The 11,801-nt window shown below is 39.0% G+C and overlaps 1 protein-coding gene across 1 annotated transcript in view; it reads left to right on the top strand.

Annotated features, from left to right (window-relative positions):
- LOC103806543 (serine/threonine-protein kinase DCLK1-like) overlaps positions 1-9,911 on the top strand; it is a gene marked incomplete at both ends in the record, with an annotated part of 16,755 nt that extends 6,844 nt beyond the window's left edge. The window contains 2 exons of the mRNA XM_009079252.1: positions 4,056-4,169; positions 9,814-9,911. Of these exons, the coding sequence (XP_009077500.1) occupies positions 4,056-4,169; positions 9,814-9,911 (212 nt within the window). The remainder of the gene's footprint in view (positions 1-4,055; positions 4,170-9,813) is intronic.
- Positions 9,912-11,801: the final 1,890 nt, after the last annotated feature.

Raw genomic sequence — 11,801 nt, 5'->3', positions numbered from 1 at the left:
CAGCAGGAGCCAACCCTCATTTCAGTTTCAGTTTTTGCTATAAAAATAGCTGGAATCCTCTTGGAAACTGCAAAACTTGTTATGGTCAGAGTCAGACCAGTAAAGCAGTTCCTGTGTCAATAACATCCCAGCTGTTTTCAATTGAAAAAACAAAACCTGAAAAGATGTTGGCTGCATGCCACTGCCACAGATGGAGATCTTGAATTCTAAATGCAATTCAGCAGCAGTTCTTTGCCCCTTCCGTTTAGTTTAGTTTATTTGGAGTCATCTCTCCTAAGCAGTATACTTAGACTGGAAACAAATCCATCAGTTTATACTTCCCCTACAAGGACCAAAGCTCTTTACTTTACCTGCTCAAATGTTTTGGCAAAGCCAAGAACTATAAAAGACTTGGAGGCCTGAGGTCTGGCATTTTAAACATTGATGTCATTGATAACATGAAACAAGTTACAGGACAACTTTCTCTTTTTGTTGCATAAGTAGTAAATATTTCCTAATACATCATTGAGCAGTGAATGGTGAAAGGGATGGATTGCATTCCATAAATCCTCTTCCATTAAAATAATATAAAATGTGCTGTGTTGTTGATGGAGGATGAAGATGGCACACATCAGCCTACAAAGAATTAAGGAAACTGGAGCTTTTACATATTCCCTTCACTATGTCTGCCTTGGAAATTTGTGTGCAAAAGAAATGAACAACCAAGCAGTAAGTAGCAATAAACTGAAAATTTGTAAGGAAGTTAATTTAAAAGGACATTTCTTATTTGGCAGCTGCACTGCTTTTGGTTACACCCTAGGACACTGCCCAGATTTCCATGTAATCCTTAAAGGAAACAGTGTCCAAAAGCTTTTCCAGCACTTCTATTTGCTTAATTTCCTGCTGTTATTTATATAATGATCTAGTCATCTGATGCTTTTAGACCTGGAAAGTAAAGCTCTTGTGACTGACTTGTGAAATGGATCTGAGTGCTTCAGGGCAGTAGGAGTCTGGGAATCCTGAACTCCATTACATCTTTTTAACACTTTTTTTTTCCTTTGAGTGGCAATGTCTCCTGCCAGTCAATCACTTACTAATTACTGGAATGACTCCAAGACCCTCCAGCTTTTTTTTTTAAATTTTATTTGAATTTCTTGCTAATAGCCCATGAAAGGTATTTTGTGGAGGCTGATTTAAAAGAAAAAAAAAAAAAAAAAGAAAGAAAAAGAGTATTTTAACATTCCAAGCAGTTTACATTGTCCATATGAAAACTCAAATTCTGAGCCAGAGTTTTCAGACTCTCAGTGGATTGTGACTGCTCAGCTTCTGTGACATGCATAGGAGAGTGCTTCTTTTAGAGTATCAGCAATCAGTATTTTCTGAAGCTCATGACCCTTTAATGTTTCCACATTGAGCACCAAAATTCACTAGTCATCTCTAAAAGATCTTGTGCTGACTAATAAAGCTGAGATGAAATTCTGCTCAAAGCAAGAAGCATTATGTTAAAATAGAGGAAAGGAACCTCTTTGGTGTCTGACATCCTTCCCATTACAGCAATCCGATGAAATTCTTAGCAAAGTTTACCCTGTTCTCCAATTCTACAACTTTCCCTGCTGATTCTGGTCAGCGTGATGATTTTTTTTCTCACTTTTTGCTTTTTAAAACTGCAGAGCAGCTTGTTTTGTGTCTATTTAAACAGCTGTCATCTCTCACACTCAATAGCTATCTATTTTATTGTTGACTGAAGTCATTCCAGGAGCCAGCTAGTATATATTAACTTGTTCATAAAGCATGTTTTAATAGAAAAAAAAGGTAAGTACTTAACATCAGGTAGCACTAACAGTAGTAAGAAAATTTAGTAATGATAGAGTAATTCCAATATATCCTTGTGCTGCATCTTACATTGAGCTGGAGGATATTTCATCTAAATGCTGGAGCCCAAACTGTGTGTCTGTGGCATGTTGCCACTGGAACTGTGGGTGTGGTGCTTCACCAATAAAATATGGCCACAGTCTTGGTAACTATTGTCTTCTCCGTAATTTAGTCTTTTGACAAGATGACACGCACGCTTGGCAGGCTTTCATGTCTAGAAAGCCAAGAGAATGATTATATTTTTCCCCCTCCTCTAGTGAAGAGGAGTTCACTTTACAGACTAGCTCTCTTCTGGGAAAGGCAAGGTCAACAGAAAGCAGGTTATTTTTAGGGGTCATATACCACTGAGCCAAGACTCCCCAGTGCTAGACAATAATCAGCTACTGGGTTGTATTGTTTTGTTTTGTGTTTTGCAGCTGTGTGCACTTGACCATATTTTGCCAGCTGAGACATTTTGTTAAGGGGTGAGTAAGGGATCTCTAAACACAAACTCCTCAAGCTAAATAAATAACAAACCCTACCAACCTCCCTAAAATTCCCATATGCTCTCTGAACTCGTGATTTACTGCAGCAGCGCTGTAACTCTTTAACTGCACTCAGAATTGCTGCAAAGTCAAAAAAAAATGTCAGTCATCTCTCTCTATTCTGATCTTGTCTCGTTTGCCTATGTTCTGCTAGCATTTCACTTAAGTGGTGTTTAAGAAATTTTTCAGCTGTTGATAGCTACACACTCCATGCAATACCAGCTTGGGATGACCATGTGGGTCGCCGATGAGCTGGTGTCCTGCATATTTTGCCTGTTCTGCATTTTTTTCCCTATTCTGCATATTGTGCCTGAAATCCTTCATATTCTGCTAGTGGGGAAGTCTCTCCGAGCAGTGGTTTTTTGCACTTTTTTCAGGCATAAGGGTCTTTTAAATAATTTCTATAAAACCTCCTCTTATCTTGACTTGAATTCAACATGCAGACTTGTGCAAAACTGCAGACTACCTTCTTTCACTAGGGTTTCACCTCAGCATGGAGGATGCCGGTGTGTCTAGGTGCAGATATCCAGGTTTGCTTTGCAAAGTAGGATGTCTCAGCTGAAAGGAGCATGCATGGTGTCTGGGCTGGAGTGTGTGCACATCTGGCTTGCTTGGTGCACGCCACAGCAGAACATGTGCCTGCCTCTGCTTGGCCATGCAGTTTTGTTCCTACTTTTACCTCAGGTTATCTCCAGTTGAGAACATGTGCTTTTCAGCATGGACGAAGAGGCCACCCACAGCTGGCTTCCACCCTTCTCTGCTTTTCCAAGCAGTCTGTACCTCTGTCTGCATTCATGCACCTTTCCCCACAGCATCCCCAGGCTTGTGTGCCTTGTGACTGGGGGAAGGTATTGCAGTCCCTTGGTATTAGTCAGTTGGAGATTTGGTTTGAGGAGGTGGCTTTGATTAACTACAGTACAGTCATGGTCTGCAGGGAATGCCACCGCAAGCTTCAAGCTTGCACTTGACCTGGCCTGCAGAAATGTGCAATGATGAATCCTGGCATTGGTGAGGTGTCACCCTCACACATCCCAAGGAGCTCAGGCAGGGCATGTCTCAGCTCCCATCTCGCCTGGGTTTCCTCACTGTGGAACTCACTGAGCTGTGGCCACATCTTTCACCCAACCCCACAGTCCCTGAGTGTGGAACATTTACAATGATACAAGGACCTTATAGGTGTCTCTCAGGGTTTCTGAAGATCCTTTCCTGCATCTTACCAAAACAGGGACTCTTGTTTTTGTAATCTCTTGGATACTTTTTACTTTTGATGTTATTATAATTAAATTTATATGATGAGTATGCAGTATCATAAACAGGTCTGAGCTTATGAAGCTTTGACATATTAATGGACCTAAAAGTAACTGGGAAGTGGTAGTTAAGATGTGGTAGAAAGAATAATTAGAATAATCAAATATTTAACAATTATTATTAATTAACATCACATGAAGTTTGAGAAGAAAATATTGGGTAAAGAAGAAGAGAGAGACTGGTTCATGACATAATATGATGTTCATCTTACAAATACTTTATATATATTGATGGAGACAGTGACTGACCCATACTTTAATACAAACTTTTTGTACACTTTTCTATATTGACAGACGCTATCAGAATCACCTTGCAATTTCCTTTCTTTTCCCTTTTCTCTCTCAAGTTTTATTTTGCTTTATTTCTTTGCAGGATGATGGCCTTCCAGAGAATGAACATCAGCTCTCAGTAGCTGGGAAGATAAAGAAGCATTTCAACACAGGCCCTAAGCCGAACAGCACAGCAGCTGGAGTTTCTGTCATAGCAGTAAGCATCTGAAATACACAGCCGAAACACTTACATTTATGTGCCCACAGACAGTGTGTGTGTGTGTGTTTAGGACATTCCACCAGAAGACACTAGAGCAGGTTGATCTTTAGATAAGTCTAGCATTTAGCTAATATAAGCATAGTTAGACTGGTATTCTACACCACTTCTCAATTGATTCTTCTTGTGAGTCACATTGTTATTGAACAGCCCTAGAAGATAGAACTCTACATACACTTCCACATTTTACTAGAAGATCAGTGGACCTAACTCCAGTGTAAATTTGACAATTTGAACTATGGGATCGTGACATTTCATTTGGCAGCAGACTCGTTGCATGGATTGAGGCCACACAGAGGTTGTAACAGGAGGACAGCACCACTTTGAAATGGAAATTTCTTCAAATTTTTAACAGAAAATCTCTATGGCAGCCTCAGCTTCTCTTCTTTGTACACAATGATGATGACTCACTGCTGCCTTCACAGCTGGTATAAGTATAACCACTTCAGATTTAGCTGAGCAGCAGCATTTGATTGTAGTGCCACACACAAGCTACTTCCCTTTCAGCAGAAGTACTTAGTTGGGTAAAAACTTAATGGAGCTCCTTGCTGCCTTCTGTCATGTTGCCATTCCAGTCTAGACATTCTAGGTTAGAATGTGTCGGAGCTTCTGAAACCAAGCTTGACCAAACTTTTGACCAAGCTTTACTGAGGTTTCAATGGCATCCTTAGTGTAGCATACATCACATACAATTGTATTTTTCCTCACAGATGAACATGTGTATTAGATATACATGGGCACAGAATATATTCAGCGTATGACAAGATTATTCATACTAATGCCATTGAATAGTAACATGCACATCCTTCACATTTTTGATACATCTGCCTGTGTTTGTAAGCTTTCCTTTATTACTCATGGTAATGTGAACACTCCAAATAGTCACTAAAAATAAGTGACACGTTAAACATAACCATTCCCATATCAGATTACTCAGTGTTCATTCCCAGCTTCCATAAATTGCAGGTGGTGTGACTGCACATGTACACTTTCTTGTACTGTTTCCACTTTCATGTTTCTCAGCTCAGCCCCTCCAGTGTTGAGTTAAATCAGCATGAAGTAAACTCAGCTCAGCACATGCAATCTGGCTCACAGGTGTGAAGTGTTTGTGCAGCAAAATGGATACTCTCTCAAAGTTATTTGGTATAAGTACTTAAAATTTCAAGCTGTGCCTCTCTCATATTTTTTCTTTACTCTTTCCTGCCCTGAACGTCCTCAACATGGAAGCAAGTTGTTCCTCATGCTTTTTCCTAGATTTTCTCAGTCATCAGCTAACATAGTCGGCATATATTTATTTTCATTTTTAAGCAATAATACTGCAACTCTCCCACAACTAAAACATCACATACCCATTGCTCATCCGAACTACAGGTATGTTCTGTATAGACTAGCTGCAACTGTATTCCTTTCGAATGGACTGCCAGCACGCTTGTCCATGAGAATTACTGCTCAGGTCCTCCATGCTAATGACTTCAAAGCTTAAAAGCAAGAAATGATGCCTCTGTCCTCATCCATGCCTTGCCTCCTTTATGTTTTTAATTTCCCCACCTTCCTCTTTTTCTCTTTGCCCCAGTTGCTTTGTCAAGGAATTGTTTACAGCAGTTTGACACTTGAGTAATGAAAAAGACACTGTAGTGAATCTTTCCACTGCAAAACATTATACATCGGGAAAAAAAATGTTTATGTTTAATTATATTCTTAATGGCTTTTATTTATTTGCTAGTGTTTGGAAATTTAACAGATTATTTTTAGTGATGATCTCTGTGGATAAACTTCATACTCTGGCATGATTAATCCTGCAACTTGGCCTGTAAAGTAGAAATGTTTAGAATATTTTTACACAATTCAGAAAGTGGTTTGATTAGCTTGTGTCAATCATTTTCCCAAAAAATGGAAGATACGGACATATAGGCCTCTTTATTGTTTTGGCAATGTTCCAGAATGCTAAATAATTTTTATTTTAATAATAAATTACTTTTGTTTTCTGCAAAAATAATTTAATGCACAAAAGAAATCCAAAAGTAAAACAATGATGCCTTTAAATGTAGTTTCTGCATTTGAAAGCCTATTTAATTAATATACCTTTGGCATGCATGTTATCAGGGTTTTACATTTGGGAATCTTTCTTTAACTGTGCAATCTCAAGTATGATAAAAGTAAATCCACAGATGCTGTAACATATTTTTCAGCACTAAAGACATGCACTAACTATATTTTCTATAAAAATACTGGGGGTTTGTGCCTGCCTGTATGTTAACTGTAACTTTTTGAGAGAGTGCTTGTGTATATAATATATAGAGATGCCTTCTATATATTATATAACACATCTGTGTCTGTGTTTGTGGAAATGTGTTAATATGTGCATATATTTCTACAGCTTACTTAATAATATAAAAGATAGATAATAGCATTATTTTCAGTTTTATAACTATATTGATGTACAGAGATAGTTAATATATGCTATTTAGGTCTTAGTTTGTCCTCTCATTGGTATGATATGATATTATATTATATGCCTGTTTTCTTCAAGGGTAAGAAGTAACACCTCAGAGATCTCAAGGAGTATTTATCATGTGCACCAATTAAAACTATAATATGAAAATTAAGTTCCTAAAGATGTGTTTGTGGTCAGCTTGACTGGGAGGAAGTTTAAAGCCACGTGTGTTTTACATACATCTATTGTGGCTACTGCTTCTTACAGCAATGTCCAAATTGCATTGACTCCTTTGGTTCAGACTTATGTCTGCTTTATTGATACTCTAATACTCAGTAAAATTTGTCTCTGACCATTCAAGGCAGAGACGCCCTACTTCTCATGCATGTGTCCAGACTTCAAGTTTGTCCACATTTGAAAAGATTTGTCAGTTTGGACAAACTACCATAACGAACATGTTGTACATGCCTAGCAAAGTAGTTCCTTTGCTGATGTAGCAGAATAATTTCTCCAAATTAACTATACAGGCAAAGAGACTTTTCTGTTGATACAATAATACATCATTAAAAGTTCTGCCAGCATAACTATGTCAGTTGGGAAAAAATTCCCTTAAACCAACATAGCTTTGCCAGCAAAATTTTAATTGGAGAGCTAGCTTTTAAAACAGCAAGAGAATTAGCAAGTCCCTAAAAAACACTGCTTGCTGATGAGAGGGTATGTAGGAGAAATATCACTTTACTTGCCCTGTTCTTAAACTCTTGTCATAGGCATTGACTACTGGTCTCTGTGGGAGACAAGGGCTGGGCCAGTGCCCCTCAGTCTGTGTCAGAATGGCTGGGTTACTGTTAAGAATGTGCCAAAATATTTGCAGGATCACATTTCTCATACAACTTTCCAATAGGAGCAGTATTTTGTAGTTCTGTGGCGGTGTTTATAAAAGATACTGCAGTATAAACAGAAAACCAGACTCCTGCTAACTAGTCTTTTTAAAACTTGGGGGTAGATTTTTTTTTCCTTAAACTCTCCAAGGATGTCGGTCACATTTTTTTCACTTTGGCCACAAAAAAATGCCCTGTGGCTGTACCTTCTGGGATTTAGTGACTGGCTACAGTGACTAAGAGCCCCAAAATAATTTCTTAAGAATGCTTCTGCAGTCCAGAGGTGTACTGTAATTCCTTGTATGAACTGAGCATCGTTTAATATGTGTCCTTGTCTGAAGTGTTAAAGCTTTGCCTCTATGTTGTCACTTTTGTGCTTGTACTTTTGCCATTGTTAAGACAGAGGAAAAGACTAAAGTTAATCAGCTGTTAAGGTTGTATGAGGCCTCTGTCTTGGCAATGGGAGTAAACTCCAGCTGGAGTCGCAGAGGAATCAAGCAGAATAGCAGAGGAGAAAAGCTGCTCAGAAAGTTGGTGCAGCTCTCTGCGGCTTGCAGGGTCCTGGGTTGGGGACCCCAGCAATGGGAAGGCAGTGGGTGGGTCATTGCCCTGCATTCTGCCGATTTAAAAATAAAATTACAAATACCAAGTGGCATTTTTAGCCGTGGGATTTCTTGTGTGGTGTGGAAGAGAAGCCAAGTTTAGCCTGCGAGTTTTGCTTGGCTTAAAGATGAACCCATGTCTCGACTATCCCTTTCCATCTATTGTCTGTGTTATCCTGGGACCATTGTCCACAGTCGGGTTTCTCACGGCAGGATTTCCACACCGACGAAATTGTTTCAACTCGTATTAGGAAGCGACGCCCTCCCATTTTCTCTGTATTTCTTTCTAGCTGTTCGATTTTAGGGCGATATTTTTGATCCGCTTTTAGGAAAACATCCCTTTTGTGTGTTTTATGTGCAGCATACAAGGAAGCCAGTAGATGGCAATAGCAGACCAGTGTAGTTCGGCCCACAGACATTTAACTCTAGGTACAAGGTTCCCATGGTTTTAAACAGGAAGCATCCTTTAAATAATTCTAAATAAGATGAAAGCGCCATTGTTTTAACAAAATGGAATAAATTATTAGATTCTACACCTACAAGGAAGTCATCAAGAAAAATTTAAATTTGTAGTTAGCTCCTATATCCCCTTGAAGTGGTTGGTACCTGGAAATGTGTTGAACTGCTTTTCTGAATTTAAAATTAGAAACTGTCATCAGTATTGGAAATGTATGCCACGCTCTTATTGAAGCACAAAATGGCCTTTTCTCTTCATAGGGCAGAATGTGAAAATCATTGCAACTAATAATTTTAAAGCAGACAGACTGTCTCCGTCAAGATATTTTCCCCTAAAATTTTATTTAATTCACTTAAATGATGTCTCCACCGTCTGTTAGTGCAGCACAGAAGGGCTAGGGAAAAGAACACATTTTCTTTGTTCTTACGTACAGGATTTTGCTAATGATAAACTAAATTTGAAAGATCTGTATTCCTTAAGTAATATCAGCAGCACACTTTCCTGGACACAATATTAACTTCATTACCATTTTGACTTTAATTGGTGCAATTTTAAACTGAACAGTTTTGTACTGTTATCTTTTTGAGCATGAGGTGTAAGCTGAAATGATAAACAATGTTATTCATGGCTCTGAGTAGTCATACTCTCCAAGGTTAACGCATTTTTAGAAATGAATTACCATGATTGATGGGGTATCAAAACCTGAGTCTTTTCATCTTTACACATTCCATGATTATGAAGCAGTCTAATTTAAGCCTTGTGTAGTCTGTCTAGCCTGCTCCTTGTGACGGTTGCACTGCATTTATTTTTTTATTATTATTAAACCTCTTAGTTTAACTGCAAAAGATAATTTTCTGTTACTGGTATGTGCAACTTAAAAGGGCACTACTGTCTTTAGAGGTAACAAGATATTTGTCAGACTTTTAAATGAATGCATTATGCATTAAGTAACCTATTTCACAAACTCCGTTTTAGTTTGAATAAATTGGCTTCTAATTTAGCAAGACCAAATCTAGAGTTAGTATCTTCTTCTTTTATTTCTTTACCTTTTTTTTTCTTTTTCTTCTATAGTACATAGCTTTAGGATGTTAGATAAGAGCCTTCTGAAAGTGAAAACAGTAAATATGCACTAAATAAGGAACAGCTTGCTCTGGAGTCTGAATTCTCTAGCCTAATGTCGATCCACTGAGTTGCCCCGTTTCTTTCTGCTCAGCTGGACCACGGGTTTACCATCAAGAGATCAGGGTCTTTGGACTACTACCAACAACCAGGAATGTATTGGATAAGGTATGAGATGGTGCAGCGCCAACAGTCAGTGTTTCCATGGCAACGTGCTGGCAGTCTCCATTAACCAGTTCCTTCAGTGGATAAACATGCTTTTTGATTTGTTATCCGGTCCATATGCTGCTTTATCGGTTTCGTTTTAATCTTGATTGAGATGCCACACCCCCTCATTCCCTTTCTTCACCCATCCCTCACACCCACATTGCCAGCTTTCTCTTCATCGCACATGCTCAGTATCAATTTCCCCTATAGTTAAAAGGACAGTGTATATAGAAAATCTACCAGATATGCTGAAGTACGCACCCTCCCCCTCCCTACTGCTTGTTAAGGCATCTGCTTCCCCTGCGCTCCTGTTTCGAAACACACGGAGCAGCAACAGGCTCTCAGCATATATTTTCCTCTTTTTCCATGTGAGATGTGGAGCTATATACTGTCATTTTAAACCCACTAAACACAATCCTTACCTTAGATTGAACAATGCATTTACATAACGCGGGCCGTAGAAACTCTCCCAAATTCACTGAAATACAATGCATTGTATGTGCCGGTAAGCTTGTGTTTCTAACAATGCATTCCTTTTCTTTTAAAAACCCTTCTGATACCTATTTATTTTGATTTGATTTTTTTTTTTAATATTGCATGAGTCTTTTGAATATATTTTTCTTCATTGTGTAACTGTGCCAGGGTTGTCGTTAGCTGGCTTAACCTGTATGATAAAATGGGGCTCTGGGCGGGAGGGGGTTATTCTGGAGTGGGGGCAAGGAGAGATCCAGGTCTGATAGCCCACGAGAGGCCCATACACCTCCTCAATAAATCCAGAGTCCTGGAATTTCCATCAAGTGGTTACTTGCTGTCTTTTTTTCCTTCTTATTACTCACAAGACCTGCATTTTGATAGTGAAACTTGTGTTTTCTAATGCTGCCTTTGTCTGTGAAGGATTTGTAAAAACTCAGCAAATTAACCACATTAGCAAATCAGCAGAGATGGTAACTGCAAGCGTTTCCAGTAAAGTATCATTTCACTGAGTGCATGGATCAGGCTACAGCACGCTTTCCATAAAATCTAACAGTTCCCTGGGCACACACCGAGGGTGATAGTGAAACTTGTGTTTTCTAATGCTGCCTTTGTCTGTGAAGGATTTGTAAAAACTCAGCAAATTAACCACATTAGCAAATCAGCAGAGATGGTAACTGCAAGCGTTTCCAGTAAAGTATCATTTCACTGAGTGCATGGATCAGGCTACAGCACGCTTTCCATAAAATCTAACAGTTCCCTGGGCACACACCGAGGGTTAAGTAGTTTCTAATAGTTCTAGGGATTTTTTTTTAAAAGAACAAACCCAAACCCAAAAATAAGCCTATTATTCAGGCAAAAACTAGACAATCCATCAGTTGAACGCTGGCTAGCAAGAATTGAGAAAGACTTTCACGCCAAGTGCTGGAGTGTGCAGCAGTACCTGTAATTCAAGTAATTCCAGCCTATCGCACTTGTGGTGGTGGCTATAAACCTACTGTGACCTGCAAGGGCACCGCAAACCTGCTTGGTCTGTCTTGTCACTTGGCATCACGCTTCGCAGGTTCCAGCCCTGACAGCATCCTAGCATCTGTGCTTCTTGGTATTGGAGATGGGGGGAGTGAGACCTGAGTGCCCAGCTTTAGCTGAGTGAGGGTTTGCTAAGTATTGCAGAAATTTTTCTTTTCTTCTTATGAAGTAAAGATGGCATTTTGTGTCAAGCAGAACTTTGACAAAGAGTTCTCGGGTCAAATGCCTCCTCTGTAAAATAGGGGGAAGCTCACGTGAGCTTTATTTATCTTCCTGGAGTTTAATTGCTATCCATGATCAGCTCACACTTCTTCTCTGCTTTACTATGTTTATTTTACACCTAAAAAAAAGAAAAAAAAAACTATGTCTTTCCAT

The sequence above is a fragment of the Acanthisitta chloris genome, unplaced genomic scaffold, assembly GCF_000695815.1.
Source record: "Acanthisitta chloris isolate BGI_N310 unplaced genomic scaffold, ASM69581v1 scaffold44740, whole genome shotgun sequence".
Lineage (NCBI taxonomy): Eukaryota > Metazoa > Chordata > Aves > Passeriformes > Acanthisittidae > Acanthisitta > Acanthisitta chloris.
This window is presented reverse-complemented; position numbering and strand designations above follow the sequence as displayed.